This window comes from Anarrhichthys ocellatus, unplaced genomic scaffold (assembly GCF_004355925.1).
Source record: "Anarrhichthys ocellatus isolate YVR2014 unplaced genomic scaffold, GSC_Weel_1.0 scaffold19, whole genome shotgun sequence".
Lineage (NCBI taxonomy): Eukaryota > Metazoa > Chordata > Actinopteri > Perciformes > Anarhichadidae > Anarrhichthys > Anarrhichthys ocellatus.
In genome coordinates, this window is record NW_022280049.1 from 6,478,972 (window position 1) to 6,501,789 (window position 22,818).

A 22,818-nucleotide genomic window follows, 5' to 3' on the forward strand; every position below is an offset into this window, starting at 1 on the left:
GTGTGTGTGTGTGTGTGTGTGTGTGTGTGTGTGTGTGTGTGTGTGTGCCTATATGTACACCCCATAAAGCCTCATTCGGTTGGCGCCTCCGTTCACCTTGAAAAGTGTGGTCTCTTGTTTGACTGACATGCTCCTGTCACCAATCCTCACGCTGCCAGAAGCTCCATTGCACTGTAAGAACCTCCCTCCGTGAGCAGTCATTGGCCAGGGAGCTGCCGATCCAAACCTAACCAATCCAGTTGTAATCCAGCCTGACTCTGGCCTCCCGTGGACTGCCCAGCCCGCCCGTTTCCTATGCCAGCAGCTTAGAGCCGCACTGTGTCTCAGGACTTCCCCATCACATCACAGCCAAAAGACTCAAAGCAGTGAGCGCACGTCATCTCAGTCACAGTTCAGTCCGCAGGCCAGATCCACATCCCCTCACTCTCCCTCCTGTCTGTCCGTCAGGTTTGTTGCGTTCACTCGTGGCCATGATTAAGGAAGCGTGGGTAAAAACTATTAGAATCAGAAGGGAGATTCAGTTGCTTTTTCTTTTCTTTTTACTTTAAAAGGTTGTGTATATGTGTGTAAGTGGGCATGTGTGTCGCGGCGTGTGGGTCACGATGATGATGATGATGATGAAAAAATGATGCAGAGACCACATCTGTTCACTATGTTGCAGGGGTGTAGCTAGGAAGTCTGTGTCCCCTGAGAGGAGGATACTGCTCTGGGTTCCCTCCCTCTTCTTCTTTTACTAATATAAACCTGCTACTTTACGGGCCCTCTCCGACTGCGGGCCCCTGGAATCGCCACCACCTTTCACCACCTGTAGCGATGGCGCTGCTCCGATGGGTCAAAATCGGTCGCGGGTCGCTGCGTGCAGGTTCACACTGCTAGAGAGCGAGTTTCTGAGTCCGATTCTACTTTTTCTTAAGCTCACAGCCAAACGACGGTATATGATAATACTGATTACTGCATCCTTGATTTGCTTTCCTATACCTTTATTGATTGAACTTCCTTTGCTTGGTCATATTGACTTAATGATCTGTTATCTGTCTGTCTCCGTCCGCCCCCTCCACCTCACACCGCCCCTCACCTTCATGTCTTTCTCACCCCCGTAACCGACCTACAGAAGCAACAGATGAATTTAGGCCCCATCTCCAGACGAGTGTACTGAACAGCACACTAACGGTAGGCTGATCGTGTCTGAAAGTCTTCCGATATACATCGGGTTTAGAGACCCTTTGGAGCTCACTGAGGAAAAATGTGTCCTTATTAGAGTTCATTTCCAACAAGTAGAGTTGTTTTTCTTTTTTTTCCACACAGGAGATGCATGGATCACAGATATAGAAAGTATCTTAAAAATGGCGACGAACCCCTTCAGATTTAGGGGAATCATGCTAGAAATATATGAAAACATTATTTGGGTTCATAACCCAAAGGTCTGGCTAGTTTTGTCTTACTATCACTGTAATCAATCTGGGATTTGCAACGTGGAAATACTGCAAGTGAGGGTAGTGTGCTTCTAGAGCTAGTTGAATTGTTAACACCCCCCCCATCTCTTTTTCCTCACCCTGCACTCCCCCCTTTTCTTTACATATACACACACACACACACACATTTCACACATCATGCACTCCTCACACACAACGAAGCACACACTGAGACATGTACACACACACAAACACACAAAGCCTCATACGACACACACACACAAAGCCCTGCCATGTTTGTGTTTGTCAAGCAGTTTGCCTTTATCTTTTATACCTCCTAACTCCCTCTCTCTCCGCCCCTCCTCTCTCCCCTCCCCTCCCTCCTGCCCTTCTCTCCTCTCCTCTCACCCCCAACCCCTCTGCATGTCCTAGTGGTACTGGTAGTTGGGTGCATGGAAAAAGCAGCAAGCAAATCGTTTTTCCACTCGGTGAAAAAATAAAAAAACGTGTCTTCATTTTAACATTCAGCAATAAATCCCCTTTCTCTTCATGTCCATCAAACTTGGAATATGCTAGATGATTTTTTGCAAGTTTTATCAAAAACATACTACTTGTAAAAGAAGACAAATCCAAAACCACCCCTTCATATGAAAAATAAAACTTTATTCCTACCATTTTGAAACAGTCCTGTCATCTTTGTCACACACAAAAAACGATAGTTTTTTATTTACGGTTGCCCAGAATCTGTTGTTCCTTCTTTATTTATGTAAAGAGGTGGTAACAAAGTGCACCAAATGTACAGTAAGAATGGAGTTGAAGAGATATGACCAGTAGATGGCAGCATTCTCCTCGTCTGTAATATGTGCCATGAACTGGACGATGGCGCCTTCTGCATGTAAATTGATAAAAATGGTAATTGTTGGAATGCTGTTAAGCATTCCAACTATTGTTATCCTGTTTCTCTTTATTCAACCTTTTATATTTCTTCCATACGTATTTTGCTACTTAACTCCTTCCACATTTTTTAAGCTACAGAAACCGTTCAACTATCAAAATGTTCAGCTCTTTCAGCTCATGTCTGCTATGACTTTTCATATTTCTAACCTTTAATCTTTTTGAATTATTAAGCTTTGTACAACTTTTTTTTGAATGGGATGTCTATGGAGAACGTTTTCAAATCCTCTTAAACTTGTTCAACTTTCAAATCCTTCTACTTCCTCATACTTTCAGCTACAGACACCATTTTAACTTTCAAATGTTGAGAAAATCCTGATATATTGCCGCATAATTCAGCTTTTTGATATCTTTTACACTTTTTGAACTACAGCAATTTAACTTTTATGATTTTTTTCACTCCTTTTCTGCTTTTATAATGGGTGTGTATTGCGCAGCTTAGAGTGCGTGATGTCACCGCTAGAGTGAAGAGCAGCTTGAGATTTGTGTGAAAAAAAGATTTGTCTTTTGCCACTGTGTCCACAATCTTCACTCTTCATGTATAATTTGTGGATGTAGAAGTAGCTAATATTGTCCTTGTCGTAGACAAATGACTGTGGAATCCCACAGATTTACACATTTGGCACAGAAGCCTGTTATTGAGAGGAAAACCAACTTTCTGCTCCATAGAGACCAATGTTAAATTTTGCCTCAAAAACATCTTCCACAGAACACGGTACCCCATTTCTAGATCGCCAGTTCAGCCACATTTTTTACACTACAGACACAATTTTTACAGGATCTGTTTCTCAAGTCATCCTTCCTCTCATTTATTAATATCGGAGCAATAGGAGCTACGGTTATGGGAGTTTTGATGATTTGTTTGAGAGGTGTTTGCCTGTTTTATCTCCATGAAAAGGCTGCAAGGACACAGGTGTTTCTGATTAAGCTAATTAGTGATGTTGATAAACACAGACACACATGCACTCCTCTCTCTCTCTCTCTCTCTCTCTCTCTCTCTCTCTCTCTCTCATACTGTCATTCAGGTCTTAGAGACTTTTAGAGGACCCCCCATTTTAAAATAAAAGCGCACACACATGATTTAGAGATATACGTGATGCAGCTCAGCCAATCAAATATGGGTATTCTGATAAGTTTCCTGATTCGAGTGACATTTACACACACCGCGACACAAGAGGGAGAGACGAGGAAAGACATGGCAGAGCAGGACAACAGTCATGTAAGCTGTAAATGATAAAACATAGGACAATCTCCAAATGAGAAAAATTGCCAGAGAGATCAGAGTGTCTCTCACTCACTCACTCACTCATCCTCTCTCTCTCTCTCTCTCTCTCTCTCTCTCTCTCTCTCTCTGTGTCTCTCATACAGTCATTCAGGTCTTAGAGATTTTAAAAGGACCCCCCCCCCCCCACACACACACACACCCCATTTTAAAGTAAAGGCCCCACAAAATGAATTCTAACTGAAATGCTTGTGATGAAGCCTGTCATTTAATAACCTGTTTATGTTTATCTAACATTATGATTATGTCTCCTCTCCCCCCCCCCCCACCCACACCCCATTTCAAAATAAAAGCCCCAAAGAGTGAATTCTAACTGAAATGCTTGTGATGAAGCCTGTCATTTAATAAACTCTGTTTATGTGTGTCAAACATTAAGATTATGTCTCCTCTCCCCCTCTCTCCCCCACCCAGTTCCACCCTTTCAAAATAAAAGCCTCATGGATTAACTGTATTTAAACGTTAAGCTCAAAATTAGGCTTTTTTGTTGAAATAATGAATGCTCTTACGAATACTGCGACAACTACTACTACTGCTACTAATATTTCTAGTATCACTAGTACTACTACTACTACTGCTACTACTTCTACTGCAACTTTTGCTGTTGCTACTATTATTACTACTACTACTACTACTGCTATTACTGATACCATCAATATTATTAGTACCACAACTGATATTACTACCACTACCACTACTGATATTACATATACCACAACTGCTACTACTGCTATTCCTGCTACTACCAGTACTAATACTACTACAGCTATTAGTACGACTGCTACTAGTACTACTACTACTGCTACTACCTCTTCTACTACTACTACTGTTATATTAAATACTACGACCACTACTACAGCTATTACTACGACTACTGATACTACTACTTCTACTACTTCTAATTACTAATACTTCGACTACAACTTCTACTACTGCTACTACAAATATCACTACTGCTACAACTGGTACTTATTCAAATGCTACTAATACTTCTACTGCTAATAATACTTCTACTACAACTACAACTTCTACTACTACTACTACAACAAATATCACTACCGCTGAAATTTTCTTAAGCTACAGAAACCGTTCGAATATCAAAATGTTCAGCTCTTTCAGGAGAGGGTGATATGACTTTTCATATTTGTAATCTTTCAACTTTTTGAATTATTAAGCTTTTTGCAATTTTCTTTTGAATGGGATCTCTATGGAGAATATCTTCAAATCCTGTTAAACTTCTTCAACTTTCAAAGCCTTCTTCCTCATACTTTCAGCTACAGACACCATAGTGAGACATTTCAACTACAAGGGTTTTCAGCAGTGCAGTTTAAATGCTTTCAAGCTTCAACATTTTCCAGATGGGTAGTCTCCCATTTCTTAATTTTCAGCAATTTTTTGACAATTAATTTCAGCTTTCAGCATTCCAATGCATTTTCAGCAGGAAATGCATTTTCTAGTTTTATTCATAGATTATTTGCAATATGTCGTGCTACTCCAGAATGTTTTTTAGAGAAAACATTAATTTGGATAGTAAAGTTTTACATTTTACAAAAATGGCAAATAACAGCTTATTGTAGCGTGTGATGACTTTCATTTTCATTCAAACAGGCCTCTGTCACAGCAGACATTTTGACTTATATGACAAACCAGGAAAACCACAGGTGGGATTGATAATAATATTTAATTTTGTCTGTGTTCCTTTTTAGTTTTGCCACATCCAGGGTCCTGTTACTGTGTCCATGCTAGCTGTCATGTCTTTCTGGTTTATTTCAATTTAATAGGGTCATTGTTAATCAGCGACATTAGCAACACTTGTGCTTTTCATCATTTATGAACTAAGAATAATGGGGCAGAGTGTAGGCATGTACCATCAACGGGTTTTGTAACAATTAGAGCAGTGGTGTAACAAGTGAGCAGCCTTTTGCTGCTGTATGCTGGACGAAGCCTGATAATGTGACATGGCTAAATAATGCTTTTTTTTTTTTTTAAATCATGTTTTTATGAAGAAAAACGATTAGATTAGATTAGTAAATCCTGCATGCACATTTTGACTTTGAGTGAAACAAAGTCATTTTCAACACAATGTACTGTGTACGGTGGAGCTTTCGATTCTAACATGATGCTGGATAGTGTGAATAATGATGCATTGATGGGGAGATGGGGAGGTGGAGGGGCGCGTAACAGCAGCATGAACGTCCTGAAGGTAAAGAAACAATATTTAAAAAGAGACAGCAGCTAGATGATAGTCTAATGATGAAACTGTTTTGTTGTCGTGGTGGAAAAAATTCCTATACCCGCTTTGCGTGAGTCTTTTAATGCTGAAATAATCATTATATTTATTCTCTGTGCAGAGAAGGTTCAATCATCACAACAGTACAGTCTCAGTGAGGAAGAACCAAGACAAAAGTGAACGCACTTTCTTTATACAGAATGAGCAAAGGTGGGGGCCGATGGCCAATGTTACAGACATTTCAGTCTCAGACTGATAGAAACAACAATGAAAAACAAACAGCAAGCAACCAAAAGGCCCGTAGGCTTTGGCATGGAACATTCTCATACAACACAATTATCTTTGTGAACAGGGAAGGGAGAACTCTTCTTTTGCACAACAGAGACACGTACAATATACTGAGTAGAAATATATACTACGTAAAAAATGACCATTACATTGTGCTATTGGATAGAAGAGACCAGCTGATCTAAACAGCTGATATCATGATTGACAGCCTCGAGCAATGAAATGATGAGTGAGCATTCCTGAGGAGTGAACTGCAGATGTATGAGAAAAAAAACGACGGTTTTAGGCATGCAAGAGCATCGTCTTCCTGACTGAACTTAGGCTAGAGCTTCATTTCTCTGTTAGTGTGGAGTGGTTCTCCAGAGACACCACAGGACAAGCATTTGGCCCGTTCTGAACAGGAGTGTTTTTCAACGGGTGCTTTGGGTGTTTCCCAAACCCACTGCGGGTTTCATTGTTACCAGAAGTGATGAAACACAACATTTTCAGGATTCCAGAGGCACCCCAGGTATTTCAAGCACTTGAGTCTCCAGCTCACACGTCCTGTTTTACCTGATGAGTTGGGGGCAGAGAAACTATGGGGGATTGTATTGGGAGGATTCTTCTTCAATGCTCCCAGACCTATTATCTGGCCGCTAGACCTGTTCTGTACAGGTTTCACTCAGCTAGTGGAGGGATATATAGGTTGTTGTGTTAGCGTTGTTGTCAGAGGGTGTTTCTTTTGTGATCTTTGTTCACACCAATGTGGTTGTACCACAGCTCGTCAGATGACTTTAGGCTAGAAAGGAGAAAGAACCTTGACTCACTGTATCTGGATTTCATCTTGTTCGAGAGGCAATCTTTTGTTAATTTTCTTTTTCTTGTGAAATGCTCGGATAAGGAGGCAATCGGATTACTAGCGTGGACAACCAGCTTTGCTTATCAAATCAGACAAGTGTTCAATGAATGTGGGAGCCTTCACTCGAAACAGGTAAGCAAAGAAAGCTGTTGACTCTTCATTTATTTCAGCACCCTAAGAGAAGATGATCTCATCTTGCCAAATGACTTAGTTTGACTAAACTGTAGGCCGACACATCGGTAATAATTTTAATTAGGATTTGGGGTTCGATAAAACCACAAGGTCCATTTGGCAGCTGATCTGGCTCAGTTTGTAATTGAATTGTAGATACACAAGTCTCTAGAGAAATTTCAACATTTACAAATGTACATTCCAACTGGGAAAAATTAATCTGATGACTATGTCTTACTCTCTGTCCATGCATACACTAACTCATGGCACATTTATTGTATTGTGATACTCAAAAACATCTCTTTTTACACAGATTCAAGATTTGTCCAAACTAACATACTATTATATTTGCAGTTGAATGGCACGCTTCTACTGTCGCTGGTGCACAGTGTTGGTGTGCGTGTGCACGCCATGCATCTCCTTGGTCCTGCTGTTCGCCTATGCTACTGTCATGTTGTGTTTGGCCATGAGTGATAGCACTGCAGCACCAGAACTTATTCACTTTGTGGCCCCTGGAACTTTTAGCAACCAGAGCTTTGGCCCACTCCCTAAAACTTTCTGGGACCTCCGCCAGCACGGAGACCCCATTTGGAACCGTCTCCAGATGACCATCGACCGCCATTTCAACCTCATTCTGCACCCCAACAACATCGAGAGGGGATCTGACAACGATACCTCATATGAGTCCCTACGGACGCAAGGTTTCTCTGAAGTTACCAACTTGGACAGCATGAGGAAAACTTTTGATCAGCTACCACAGCAGTTACAAGAGTATGTGAGCCACATGCAAAGGAGAGACTACCCAACCCTCATCCAGCCAGATGGAGTATGTGGAGCTGGGGCGAAGGATGAGAGGGACGCCCCTCTCCTTCTCCTGGCCATCAAGTCAACAGAGCGGAATTTTAAGAACCGGCAGGCCATTCGACAGACCTGGGGCCAGGCGGGATGGGTAGCAGGACAGTGGAGGAAAGGTAAAGGAGGAGGACGAGGAGAAGGTGGAGGATACGTCCGCAGGGTGTTCCTGCTCGGGAATGGAAGAGAGGAAAATTTGGGTGTTAGGTCATCTGAGTTACTGCAGATGGAGAGCGAACGTTATGGAGACATTCTGCAGTGGGACTTCAGGGACACGTTTTTCAATCTCACCTTGAAAGACGTGCTCTTCTGGAGCTGGTTCTGCCACTCTTGCAACCGGACTCTCTTCGTCTTTAAGGGGGACGACGACGTCTTCGTCAACACCCCGAGGATGATGACGTACCTCCAGGACCAGCTAGAGAAGCCACAAGCACACAAGACCATTGAAGACTTCATGATTGGGGATGTCATAGTTGCAGCCTTACCCAACCGAGTCAACGAGTCCAAGTACTTTATCCCAGACAGCTTCTACAAGGGCCTCTATCCTCTGTATGCAGGCGGTGGAGGGGTGGTGTACTCAGGCCTGTTGACCAAACGCCTACACAACATGTCTAAAAGGGTTCACCTGTTCCCAATCGACGACGTTTATGTGGGGATGTGTATGGTTCGGCTTAACGCTCGGCTGGACCACCACCCTGCCTTCCTCACGTTTGACTTTCCTAACAGGGAAGAGGAGGAGGAGCTGTGTTCGTATCACACAATTCTATTGGTACACAAACGAAGCCCCACCCAGGTAGTTCAACTGTGGGACGACATGAAAATGACACAGTCACTGTGTTGGGATGCGCCCCTGAGAGAGGCAAACCTGAAGGAAAACACAACAAAAGTGTAGGACCAGCCAAAGTTTCTCAAACAAACAATTTTGCCACTACAGTAGTGAGCTGCTGTAATAATATACACTAATTATTAAGGCATCTGAGGCATCCATGTTCTGGGGTTATATTTAATTATACTTAACAATGTGGTCCATTGATATGACAATAGATTGATCAATAGTTGATCATAATTTCTAAACCAGTATTTTTACTATTTACTACAATTACTATTTTTTTTTGTACTTTTATAAATGAATAATTTATCTGAAAGGCCATTGATTGCCATGCCTTAGATCATATAACAAAATAACCTTTAACGACTTGGGACTGTAAATCATCACTGTGACCATAATGTCTATTTACATTTTGACCGATATATCACTGCTTTTGAAAACTTCATATCAATCTACACATACCACACAATGATAACTTCGCTACGACATGCAGACATGAAGTTGGCTACAATGTATTCCCTAACCCCTCAAGTCTGCAAGTTTACTGTTCTATTGGACTGAAATGAATGGAAATAAATGGGAGAATAATGTGTACAGTGCTGGAGAGCGGCACAAATGTAGAAGAGACAACGTTTGTGAACTGACTCAGTAATGTTTAGCTAAAGTGTGCTGACATTAGCCACCGTGAGCTAGTGGTCATATAACAGGTAAGGCTGTAGCAGCAAAAACCCTGAGTGTATTAAATTAAACATTAGTGTTTTATTGCTTATGAATTCCATTTTTTCTTTGTAAGAGGAACAATGAGTTATTTATTCCTTCAAAAAGACGTACAGCTTTATCTCTTTAAAGGCCAGTAGAATCTGAAATGACCTGTTTACGTACATAAAGTATACGATGAAAGCAGCTGTGTTAATGCAGCCAATGTTAAAGATGAGTTTGAGTTTACAGCCGTTGAAAAAGTTTTGCAGTGCTGAAAACTGGAGAGGTCTCCTGTCAGTCTGGTTCCACTCCAGTTATGCTATAGAGAACCGACTAGCTATTATGACAAATGAGTCAGATATATTCTTGTACTTCACACACAAAGACCCAACGGACTTATTTATAATCTGCTTTGCTAAAGAAACTAGTACAGAACAACTCTTTCAGCCAAATAAAACATTTTTCAAATAATTGTTTAATCACCAACCATTATTATGATGCAAGCACAATAATCCATTTTGTCATGTCTTATTTGCTAGATTAAAATAAATGTATTGATGCAGGTAATATCGGCCATGTATTTACGGGGGTGGTGGAAGAACCCTGACGTCAATGCCTTCCAAAACAAAACACGACGATAATCCCTGCAGAACGGGTTCCACTGGCGGTACAGATATACAGTGGGTACGGAAAGTATTCAGACCCCTTTAAATTTTTCACTCTTTGTTTCATTGCAGCCATTTGCTAAAATCAAAAAAGTTCATTTTATTTCTCATTAATGTACACTCAGCACCCCATCTTGACAGAAAAAAACAAATGTAGAAATTTTTGCAAATTTATTAAAAAAGAAAAACTGAAATATCACATGGTCATAAGTATTCAGACCCTTTGCTGTGACCATGTGATATTTCAGTTTTTCTTTTTTCATAAATTTGCAGAAATTTCTACATTTGTTTTTTTCTGTCAAGATGGGGTGCTGAGTGTACATTAATGAGAAATAAAATGAACTTTTTTGATTTTAGCAAATGGCTGCAATGAAACAGAAAAATTTAAAGGGGTCTGAATACTTTCCATACCCACTGTACTACTCGCTCTATGCCATATAGTATATTATGTCATCTTTTGTGAATGTATACGTGGCAGATCTGGGAACAACGTGTTTACCGTCATCACCTTCCGCGCAACAGTTTCTGGAAGAAATGGTTCTTTGAATGTGAAATAAAAAGCAAGCTATTCTTTAGAAGATGTGGAATTCTTGAAGTGGAAGACGTCGAGGATGATGTCGAAGTCCAAGTGATGGAAAAAAAAAAAAAACATCTTAAGAATGAATCTATTTCCAAAACTTTTATCATTACACAAACCAAAATCAGTCAGGAATGTCAGAAAAAGATGAGGCACAAATCAGTCACAATGACCAACTATTAGAACAACGTGATACAATTGGAACCAGAGCATTTTGATCTTTAAAATCACCGAGGCTATCGGCTGCATTCATTTGAAAATCAAATAATCTGTAGGAACGGTAACAGTCCAGCTTGTTAAAGCAATATTCTCTAGAGGACCAGTAACACTGGAGAGATGTTTAAATGCTCACGCTAAACTAAGAACTCAAATTAAACATGATCAAAGTGTGGTCTGTCAACGGTGACAAGGTTTTGAGTCATGCAATTTTCAATGTTGTCCTATGGAGGATGATGAATGGATTTAACAATTCACATTAACATCCTGCAAATGTACAGCATGACCTGGGTATACTGGACACCCTGTAGTGTACTAGCAATACAGCAATCACTGGACTGAAGTTCAGACTATAAACATGCTTGAGTTTGACACATTTTTAGTAAGACAGTGAAACTACAGAATGAGTTCAAACTGACAGTTAAGTTAACGTTTGACATCACTGATTATTTTTAAATCAATTTAACAAGCAAGACATTCTGTTCCATTACATTAAAGTCCATTCAATGAGCCCAGCCACGTGACGGCTACATCAGGCAGTCCAGACGGAGCTGTGGCACGAGGGCCATCTCTTCAAATCATCGGTCAGTGATGGCAGCAGCACAGCAGAGCACACCGCCTCGTGATTTTCACAACTCTCACTCTCGATCGTCCGTGTCCTCGGTGCTGCCACTATGAACCCTTTTCTGTCCTTTCCTCTTTGTCTTCCTCTTCCTCGCTGTCCTCCTCCTCACTCTCACTGTACTGGTAGTTACAGCGGTTGGTGTTTACAAAGAGGTCACTCTCATCATCCTCGGAGCCACTGAAGGCCTCGTCTTGCTCCTCCGTCTCCTCTTGCTTCTTCTGCTCTTTGTTTGGCTTGTCCGGCTCCTTCGTAAACCCCTCTGGCCTGGAGGAAGACGAGGAGAAAAACAAAACGCTCAGGTACACTTGACCAAGTGATGCTAGGTGTGTGTGTGTGTGTGTGTGTGTGTGTGTGTGTGTGTGTGTGTGTGTGTGTGTGCCCACTCACCAGAGCTGCTGTTTTTGCAGGTACTGAATGTGATCTTTGTAGAGAATGAAGCTGATCTCTGCCTTCACCTTCTCTCCTTCCTCAATGGGATCCACAATCACATAGTGACCTAGACATGTTTGAAACGAGAACCAAAGAATAAAGGGAGATGAAGAGAAATAACGATTTGTCTTTCAGCCAGTACTTACTAATACGTCCTCACACCAGTGACTGATATGGGCGCATTCTATCGATATCATATCAATATCTAGTCTCTTTGAAAAAGCACCAAATACCAATATCATTTATTTTTTAAAGCTGCAGAGCGGCTTAACATCGAGTCAAATGTCCCACATGTAAACCCTTGTGGTAGAAAATGCAAGCACTATTATTTTGGGAAAATATATTGTGGGAGATGAGATAATATGCAAAAAAAATAATAATAATCGGACAGATAATATATTCAGTGTGTATTTAGAGCCGATATGAAATTACAGAGAATATGTTAGCGTCCCACATCTGCAAGAAATCAAGTGTGCAAAACTACAGTCTGATATTCACAAAGTTTAAGATCAATAAAAACAAATATTGCACTGGCATATCCCTGTGAAGTGGTAACACTTTATTTATTGTGACTCCTGGGCGCTAATTAAAAAGGTATATATATATATGATTGATACCAAATGAGCTCTGTGATCATCTATTCTAGACTATTTAATCTAAGCATCCCACTCAATCCCTTACCTCTCTTGATCCAAAGGTTCTTGCGGAACTTGGGGGGCATGCTCACCAGGAAGGTCACACCCTGGGCTGTGACGGCTTCATGGAGGTTGTTGCCACGGCTACCAGTGACCTACAAGTGCAGAGGATGGAGATGAGAGTCAGGAGAACATCCAGCTGTTCGCTGTGATGCCAGGGGTTGTTTACGGTCAATACGTGAGATACACTGAAGTCTACACAGCCCACCTTCACAATCTGCTGGTTTTCTGTGGGCATGACGAAGTCCCCAAAAGCCTCCCTGACCACGTGTTTGCGTTTGGTGGCCTGTGACATCATAAACGGTGAGCTTCAGGTTCCGTCGCCAGCTGGGAAGAGTTAACGTTAGGTTAACAGTAATGCACTCTGCTGGGGTTAAATAACGATTCATTAAGGAAAATCTAACTAACACAGGATGTTTGACAAACCATAACATAAAACAAAATTGACAGGTTGTTTTGAAAACTAGATAAACTCATACAATTTAGTGATAAGTTAACGTTCGCTCAGCAACTTTTATAAATGTTTGGATATCGAGATTGATTTGAATTCGAATGACGACACTTAACGTGGCCTTAACTTGTTATGCCAAATGTCTGCTTTTAACTATAACATGAACATGACTGGTGCTTTAGCTGAGTAAGCTAACGTTAGAGGTAGCTATCTCAGAACCAGCTCAACCACGTTAGCAGTTCACATAATTACCTTGAAAGGAGGAGGAGAGTAACGTGAACTGTGTTTCTGGGCAGCGTGACAGCAGCTAAAAATCACTTTGAAGAAAAGACACGTTGAAATGTTTTGTCAGTAAAGCCAAACTACATGTGTTCCTGTTTTCTGACGACCCCCAAATGTTTCACTTCCGGTGTCGAGTGGTCCACCCTTTTCAAAATAAAAGTCGCTTTCTAATTTTCTTTTATCTGTAGGCTAAATGGACGTTCAGTGAGGGCTTAGAATGACACGTCACATAACTTTGTCACGTCAGCATCAATTGCTATTAATTGTCTGACTATAATAGTTTCCAACAAGAACAGATTTTTGTTCCAACTCTAATCCTAACCTTCTGCTCCACACCGCCTCACACAGGTTTAGTTATTCCGCGGCAGTGTCTTTGCATTGTGGGTAATAGAGTTTTGTATTCTCTCAATTTGAGCAACGTTCAAGATCACTAGCATTTGCTGTTGCCAACCAGTTCTTACGCAATACACAAGGTAACATGGGTAAAAAAGATTTTCTCCATTAATGCCATCTTTATTCAGCTATTTTTTTTTACTTAAGGCCAATTAATTGTTAAATACTTAACCCTCCTGTCGTGTTCGTTTCTCCCCCCTTACTTTAGTGTTCGCGGTCAAATTTGACCGGTCTGTTTTAACTGCTCTTACATTAACACAAAAACCATTAATCATCACCAAATGTTATTTAACACCCTTTTAAGCTGTAAACAATGTCTCAGACTAGTAGTTTATATGAATAACTGCTGTGAATATACAAAGAATAGACACTGAAAATGTATCGCCAAATTAATTGAAACTGTTGTAAGGACATTGTTGACAGGAATATAGGCCTCCCGGACTCCGCATCCCACAGACTTTTTCTAGCCTCATTGTTTGACCGATATACTCCTGCTAGAATCAACAGACCCATGTAGGCTTGGAGGTCTACCTGGTCCAATGCTCTTCACATGTTCCCAAACACACGCCTCCCCTCCAGGTTTGTCATGTCCAGTATAATACCCTCAATGGACTCTGGTAAAAAGAGTTGGAAGCTGGACTTGAAGTCATCCACACGAGATGTTGCATATCGTGTTGGCTCTGGCGTCATCCTTATTATGTTTTCAACTCTCTCTCTGCCTCCTCTGTCCTGGGAGAATGAATACCAGAGCAAGTTGCCACCCTTGGACTGGAATGTCACCTCAGGTGCCTGTTTCTCTGGTGCCACTTCCTCGCCATCTGTTGACTGGTCAGTCTCATAATAGTCCGGATCGAAATCAGGATCATTGTTGTCTTCAATTTCTGAGACATCTTCCTCTATCTCCGGTTCAATCTCTTCATCTGGTTCACAAATTAGGTCCAGAGCCTCTCTGACAGAAAATCACCTCATCAGTGGCCTACTCATTGTGCTCACAGAGTAAAATGAGCGCAAGGCACAGATAAAGGTTTATTTAGGGGGAAAGTGAGAAGATATGAAACATTGTTTAGTCTGGAAGGTGTGGTTCACGTGGGGGGATGGACACATAAGCGTGGTATAGAGATGGGTTCCCATAACAAATACCTGATTTTTTTGTTTGAAGTTTGAAATGTGTACAATTGTGTATATGGGGCTGTGAACAGGTGTTTACACATGTGTGTGTGTGTGTGTGTGTGTGTGTGTGTGTGTGTGTGTGTGTGTGTGTGTTGGGGAGGGGGGGTGGTTGTGGGTGTGTATGGGGCTGTTTTCCATCTGATGAATGGACATAATCCAGTGTTTCCCATTAATTTCCTATGGCGGTCACTTTTGACCGGGAACACAATGGGTGTTACAAAGTTGACTAAACCACAAAAAATTCAATGAAAGTGGTGATCAGCAATTTTATATGTTCAAATGCCTAGTGGGGAAGATATCACGAGGCCTTGAGGCAATCAGATGTAAAACACAATATTTATGATTGATTAAAGTTGTAAATCGGTCAGATTTAACCCGAACACGACAGGAGGGTTAATTAATTCACCCTAATATCAGTGCATGTTTATGCAGAAAAACATTGTCTACCCTTACTTTTAACATCAGTCACTTAGACATTTAAGCAATTTGATGTTCATTGCAGTTTATTGACAGTATAATCTATTCACAATAAAAAATGTTATGCTGTAATTTTCAATTGATTACGTTTCATTCTGTTGTTCCAGTGCATGTAAGAAAAGAACACCACACACAAGGATTAGGATTTCACACTTTTATTTATTCCACCTTCACTTAGTTCTCACTGTCTTACAGCAGTTTTTATAATTATATTGCAGTTATGTACCAACCATATGTGCAGACCAATACAGGTCGGTAAAATCACGTCTAATCAGTCTAACTTCAATCAGTGCACGCTCTGTATCAAACGCGGGCTCTGTTACTTTGAGGAAAGAGGACTTAAAACCCAAACACAGCAATCTATGACCTGCAGGACTAACGGAATGAAATGGGCACATATAATCTACTTTAAAATAACTATAACATTCCTCAGCAAAGCTAGCTTTATCAAAGCTGGTATGTTTTTAGTAACACGAGGTGTGAGGTATGAAGGTGAGGTCAGCTGGCAACTGTAGTACATGTACTATGATGGTGTGGGTATGAGGTGTTAGTTCTTTAGTTGATCACAGCAGATGAGCACATCTTGTTGATCCCACAGGCATTGGACCCCCTGTATAGGTAATAGTAACCCTGTATGAGAGACAGAGAGAAAAAAACACACAAACAAAACAGGAGTTAGTTTTGTACAGTATAGTGCAACCCAACAGAACAACACCAGGCTGTGGTTGTGGTCTTGCAGTGTCAAATTCAAGAGTGCACATTGACTAATTTGTACTTATCGTCTTGCCAAGTCAGGAAATTCTGGTGATATTGTTTAAAGTCAGAATGTGCGCTCTAGTTGCTATATCATCAAGAAGAATGAAGTATTATCTTTTAGAACTGTTTACACCTTTCTCTAATCCACAAAGACTGTTAGTAGGTGGGGTTGTCTTACCTCAACTCCATAATCCTCTCCCCAGCTGTTTTTGATGGCCCAGAATGGGACACCTTTACCTGAAAGCATGGAAACATTAATACAAGAAGCAGGAAGTGGGTGAATGAAGCTAGGATAAAAAAATTAAAAAAAACACTTACGTTCACCGTATCCCACCATCAGCACAGCGTGGTCGATCATCCAGGGGTTGCAGAAGATCTTCATAGGGTGAGACACGCCCTTCCTGTAGAACTACGGACATTTCAAAAGAAAAGATCAATTGAATATGGTTGTATACTGATGATCACATTTTAGTGACAATTTAACGCGTTATGTCATGATGTTATCTCTTTACGTATAACTCAAATGGAAGTGGTGTCATATTATAGCGATGCAGTCATTGCTGTGGGGGACACTTTACCTGCATGGCAAAGGCGTTCAGTGCAACAGAGATCGGTCCGTTCTCAGCCAGCCAAGCTGCAATTTCTGAGGAGAAGAAAACAGCTCTTTGATTCCATCTGCCACCCGGCTGAATTTTCTAGTTACAATTGATCAAAATCAACACCCATTCATCTTCATAATTATTATTTTTCTTTGAAATAGTAATCAACAAATCATTGTTTGTGTCTTTACTGTTTGTTCATCAAATCTAATTACTGTCACTTTCAGTAATATCAATTTTATTTTCTGTCTGTGCTTTGTCCTCACTTCCTTATTATGCCCTCTCTGTTCGCTCAGCCCACTCACCCTTCTCGTCTTTGGACAGCTCCACAGAACTGTTGATGTAGGCGGCCACCTTCATGGTGGTGAAGTCGCACCTCTGCTTGTGCCCGGTGTAGGAGTAGTCAGTCTCTGTCTCCAGACCACCTAAACAACAGCAAAGATGAAGATTAAAGGCTCAGCGTACATCACATGAATGCTTTTGCAGGCGTCTCAGAGTCAACAAACAGCTGCATTGAACGCTAAAATGCTTCTAAATGGTTGCACACGTCACTCGTCCTCCACCCAAGTGACACTTACCCAGCTTCTCAATGGCTTCATAAGCGTTTGTGGGCAGCCCTCCTTTGCACGCCTGGTCCAGCCCATCACAGTCAACCAGCTCTGTGAAGGACAAATCAGTCAACCAATCAAATCATGGCTTTCATCTGTAAATACAAACTGTTTTTTTTTTTCTTGCAGGAGAAAGTTACAGAATTATTGTATCATCTGTGCGTGTGTGCATGTGTGTGTGTGTGTGTTACCTTGTTCAGAGAGGGACAGCAGCGTCCCATTTTTCAGGAACCACTGGCCTTCAATGTTGCCTGTCACAGAAAATGCCCAGCAGGATCCACACATACCCTGCAAGAAACACACCTCAATCAGCACGAAGTAGGCAGGAGGTATAACTCCTTCACTAGTAACATGCTACTGAGGGCGAATGCCCTATAATTAAATCTGTTTGTTGGTACCTGGCTCTTAACAGAACTGACAGCTCCATGATCCCGCCAATCCCAGCTGGCAGGGGCGGGGCCTCGGGCAGCATAGGCCGGTTTCATCGGCCGATGAAGAGTCCATTGACTCAGCAGCGGGTTCATGTAAGTAGAGTGAAACTCTTCCTCTGGAGGAAAACAGAGGGAGAGCAGTTTAAACTTTTGTCTTACTTCAGAGGATTTTTGAAGAACTGCTGATGCAACACGTAAAAATCAGAAGGTGTGTTTCCTAATTGGAAACTGTGTGGAAATACGAGCAGATACACACACACACACACACACACGTGTCCAGACACGTACCAGTTAGGTCACTGAACTTGGTGACTCCATACTCGGCTGACCCTTGATCCAAAGACTGGAGCTTCTCAGCAGTCTTCAGGTTCTCGTGGAAGATGTGCAGACGATGATCTGCCTCTGCAGGATCAAAGGTCAAATAAACATTTTTTGTTTAATGATTTGGCACTTGAAAGTGAAGGACTGCCCTGTTTATCAATCTTTTACATTTCATGTGATGTGAGTAATTTCAGAATGTGTTGGACTATGTGTTTATTAATGTTCATTCACTGTTGATGAGACACTTATAACCCCATGGGAAGGCTGTGAGTACATTAAGGGTTCAAGGTGTTAAAACAGGAAAGCGACACATTATGCACCGTACTATGTTTGGTATGAACAATACATTAGTGTCAGTCACTCACCCTCCTGGCTGCTGTAGACCTTATTGTATGTCACCATGAAGTTTTTGAACTGGCCCAACAGCTCAACGGATTCCTGCCAGATAATGAGCAGACAATCACATGCAGGTTTATCTTTAATCTCAATTCCAAGCTGATGATGGCAGTTTACACAACGAATGGACTAGAGGGTTATCTAAGAGGCAGATAACACGGTGGAATGTGTTGTCAGTGCTGTTATTGGTCTGAATAGGACATCATTGTTACCTCCAGAGGCTGGCTGGTGGACACATCCACGACCGTGTTGGTTTCTTCATGTTGTGATTCAACTGGTAGGAAAGACAAACAGGACAAAATGTTATGTGTCAGTGTACAGACCACATACATTTATGTCTAATGTCTCAAAAAATACTGTGACTCTGTGGATTTTAAATTAGTAATTCAAACAAATAAAAGTACAGTCACTTAGTGTGAACCACAGGTGTGTTCTTCAGCCAGAACTGTGACCAAACCACGATGTGTGAGGCTGCTGACTGACCTTTAGGCTGGCACTTCTGTTTGAGCAGAGTTGAAGCACCCTGCCAGGGAACGTCCCACACTTCGAACACACACACCTCCGTCTGACAACAAAAACATACGCAGGACAGAGGTCTGTTGAAAACTGATTGACAAGCGGAATAACATGTCGGACAATCACTGCAGCCCAATCGAACGACATCAAAGAGACCAAGTCGTGTCTCTTGTCCGTCTCTATACTTTCAAATGTGAAACGTCTCAACTTAGACCGTCTAGGTCTCCATTGTAAAGTCTAAAAATAGAGGAGTGAAGAAACAAACAAAAAAAGAAGTGTATGTGTCAGGTTGTGTTTGCATGCATGAGGTCATGAGGCATAAGCATGCTTGGGGCTACTTCAAGTGAAACTCAGGTCACAAGATCTGTTGAATCTCAGCTGAACCGACATAACTACACTGCTGCGATGATAACTCGGCACACGACTAACACATTACCGATTTTGGAATATTTCATACTCCTTGGAGAAATCTGCTATTCTTAAACCGAGATAATGACCTACTTTGTCTCCCTGCTTCACCCTAATCCCTCTCATGCACACCAACACTCACAGCCTACCTTGAGTTTGTGCAACTCGGGATAGAAGTCACATGTCCTGAGCATGGTGGACTTCTTACATTGAGTGTTACTCAGCTCCACTGTTATTGTGTAGCGGATACCCTTCACCAGCTGCAAAGCAAAGACAAAGACACACAGTGGTCACGTTAGAGTTACAAACAAGAAATATTGCTCTTAATAAAGCATTCATTCAGACATGACTCAAAAGGTGTAGTGGAGTAATAATAACAAACATGTATACCGCAGTTTATACTATTATTTTGAAGATATGTCACCTCTTTCCGGCCTTTGTTTAGCTAACTCTTGCTGACATGACGCAGCTCTGAATAGTCCGCAGTGGTACCTTTGTTTACAATGAATTGAACGCAGCTCTTACTGCAATGTCGCAAATCGTCATACAGCCGACATTCACCATTCACACTCGTGTTGAATAAATAAGCTGCCACAATGCTGTGAATAAATTACATTTAAAATAAAGGGAGAATACACAGTCTGTGTTGATGTTAAATTACCTGTTTGGTAGCCGAGAGGAGCCGGCTGATTTTGCGGAGGTGCATGGCGTTGGAGCCTCGGTTGTAGCGCTCCTCGGCGAACTCCAGAGCCTTTTTTAGGCCGGGATCGGACTCTTGCAGCCGGATAGGAGAGCCTGGAGGCCCGATCAGAGGCCGGTCGAGGTCCTCACCAAGCCCGAGTACTGAGCCCAGCACGGCGGCTAGGGCCAGCCACAGGATTACCGGAGAGCGGAAACCCATCTCTGCCAGTGCCCGGTGTGTTGTCAGAAAGAAAAGACGCAGCTGTCCAGTGTTTGCTCACTTAAAAGAGAGATTTTCTGTTTGTCTTGAAATAAACAACGATATGAAGTTATCAGCAGTGGTTACACAAGAGGTATCAGCGTGTTGTTGCCAAACAAAACTGAGATGAGGTTGTGGGAGGAGACAAAGGTATTAGTGGGCGGGGTGTGTTCAAGAAACATACAGTGTAATTCAACGCACACAAGCATGTTGTTGGCTCTTATAAAGCCGTAATAAATGTTCAACAGCACACATAAATGAGACGAAAAAACACATCACCTGGTTGTCATTATTACATATACATTATATATATAAATAAGTATTTTTCATTTGTCCAGCGAGATTCTAAATTACATATTTTTTGGTATTTGGAGAATGGTGAAATAAATAACAACTTAATCTGCCCCAGTACTAGAGCGACACTTTACAGTGTCTTCTACTTTACTTATCAACTTATCACTTTAGATTAATGTTTGGTAACTTATTTATGGGACGCACACACAATGTCACATTTGTATTTGTTTTATTAATATTTGATAGAACGAATTTCTGTGATCTTGGTAATCATAATAAAACTTCCCTAGAAGTGTATTTCTATCTATGCCCAGTAGGTGGCAGCGCAGTGCTGTGGTTTAGCCTCGCGACCCTGGACTTGCATATGCGCGTGCAGCAGACGTTAAATGAGAGAAGCTTCAAGTTTGTCCGCCTCATCACATCAGGAGTGATGCCAATGGTGTAAAACAGATGGATATTCAATTAAATTAAATTCAATTTATTTTTGTATAGCCCAAAATCACAAATTAGAAATTTGCCTCAGAGGGCTTTACAATATGTACACATTTGACATCCTCTTGTCCCGGAACCCTCACATCGGAACAGGAAAAACTCCCCCAAAAAACCCCTTTAACGGGGTAAAAAAAGGAAGAGACCTCTCAGATCCCTCTCCCATGATGGACAGAAGTGCAATAGATGTCATGTGTAGAACAGCATAACAGAATTACAACACATTCAATGTAATTACAACACATTCACTATCAGATAATCAGCTCGGTAGACAGAGTGTTTAAAGGCGGACAGCTAAAGGAAAAGCCTAAATTCGGCAAATTCAAAAGTAATGTCGCAAAGCCACACAGCTCTCAGAGTACAAGTCCAAAGAGCTCCCAGTGTTACAGATGTGGTGGTATGCCCCACCCTGAACACGAGTGCCCTGCTAAGGATGCAGAGTGCCGTTCCTGTGGGAATAAAAGGTCACTACCAGCGTGTGTGCCTTGCTGGTAAAGCGGTGCTTGGTCTTGAGGAAGAGGAGGAGAGTTTCTTTCTCGGCTCTGTGACATCTGATGCTGATCCATGGACTGTTGATATAGACGTTATGGACAAAACTTTCACTTTCAAACTTGACACCGGAGCGGATGTCACTGTTGTGTCACAGTCTGTTTTTAAGAGCATTTTTTCCAATGCACAGCAGCCTGTGCTCCAGAAGGCAGAGAAGCCTTTACTTGGTCCAGGACGGATTCCTCTAGATGTGTTGGGGTTCACTAGACTGCTGCTGAGGATAGGAGCCAAGCAAACCTGGCAAAGGTCTATGTGGTCAAAAACTTGAGCATGCCATTGCTCAGGTTGCCAGCCATAGTGGCCCTTACTCATTCGTGTTGACAGCATAGACTCGGCGACCCTAAAGTCAAGCTACCACAAGCAGTGGCCTAGGGAGGTACAACGTTATGAGATAGAAAGTCGAAATTATGAGACAGAAAGTCAAAGTTATGAGATTATGAGACAGAAAGTTATGAGATTCAAAGTTATGAGATTCAAAGTTATGAGATAAAAAGTTAAAGATAGATAGAAAGTCTCGAACATGAAGGATAACAGAATCTATAACTGTAGGATGGTCTTAAAATGCTAAACATTATTAGCCTTGCAGTTGTCTCCTGAACGCAGTCACTTGAAAAGAAGGATTTCACATCCTGCTTCGCACTTCACGTCCCTCTAGCTTTCTCTGGAGTACAGTGCCTTCTAGTGGCTTTAGTGGCAACATCATTGTTCCCACTAGGTCAGTCACTGATAAAACTATTGCTGGAATAAACAAGTGTGCTCACTTTAAAACATATTGGCTGTGCATGAAAACAAAATACATAACACACATGTGACAACACATTGGTGGGCATCACACTCACAACATGTTATCTTTGTGCTAATCATCATATGGGCCTTGACAGGTTGCACGCTCCAGTCTGACACATTAAAGTGCTCGCTATTCCCACTCCAGCGACAGCAATGCCAACAAACACTCCTGCTTTCAGTAGACCTTTGGCAC

The 22,818-nt window shown here is 41.6% G+C and overlaps 4 protein-coding genes across 7 annotated transcripts in view; 2 read left to right on the top strand and 2 right to left on the bottom strand.

Annotated features, from left to right (window-relative positions):
- nrg2b (neuregulin 2b) overlaps nt 1-11,986 on the top strand; it is a 66,016-nt gene extending 54,030 nt beyond the window's left edge. For all 4 annotated transcript variants that reach the window (XM_031857648.1, XM_031857651.1, XM_031857649.1 and 1 more), the window contains one exon: nt 11,959-11,986. The gene's annotated coding sequence lies outside the window, so the exon portion shown is untranslated. The remainder of the gene's footprint in view (nt 1-11,958) is intronic.
- Nucleotides 7,022-8,916, top strand: LOC116389474 (N-acetyllactosaminide beta-1,3-N-acetylglucosaminyltransferase 2-like). Its single transcript, XM_031858167.1, has 2 exons — nt 7,022-7,133; nt 7,527-8,916. Exon 2 carries the CDS (start codon nt 7,531-7,533, stop codon nt 8,914-8,916), a length of 1,386 nt encoding a protein of 461 aa, XP_031714027.1. The 5' UTR covers nt 7,022-7,133; nt 7,527-7,530.
- Nucleotides 10,640-13,614, bottom strand: eif1ad (eukaryotic translation initiation factor 1A domain containing). Its single transcript, XM_031857654.1, has 5 exons — nt 13,463-13,614; nt 12,968-13,086; nt 12,746-12,854; nt 12,023-12,131; nt 10,640-11,899 (listed from the first exon to the last, which is right to left on the bottom strand). The coding sequence occupies exons 2-5, from the start codon at nt 13,055-13,057 to the stop codon at nt 11,683-11,685; spliced, it is 525 nt and encodes a 174-aa protein (XP_031713514.1). The 5' UTR covers nt 13,058-13,086; nt 13,463-13,614; the 3' UTR covers nt 10,640-11,682.
- Nucleotides 13,615-15,671: 2,057 nt separating this feature from the next.
- On the bottom strand, nt 15,672-20,647 carry ctsf (cathepsin F). The gene is made up of 14 exons (XM_031857653.1): nt 20,229-20,647; nt 19,717-19,827; nt 19,127-19,208; nt 18,856-18,917; nt 18,613-18,685; nt 18,215-18,328; nt 17,894-18,042; nt 17,687-17,783; nt 17,466-17,546; nt 17,193-17,312; nt 16,867-16,931; nt 16,607-16,697; nt 16,467-16,525; nt 15,672-16,162 (listed from the first exon to the last, which is right to left on the bottom strand). Exons 1-14 carry the CDS (start codon nt 20,466-20,468, stop codon nt 16,088-16,090), a joined length of 1,419 nt encoding a protein of 472 aa, XP_031713513.1. The 5' UTR covers nt 20,469-20,647; the 3' UTR covers nt 15,672-16,087.
- Between the last annotated feature and the right edge of the window lie 2,171 nt (nt 20,648-22,818).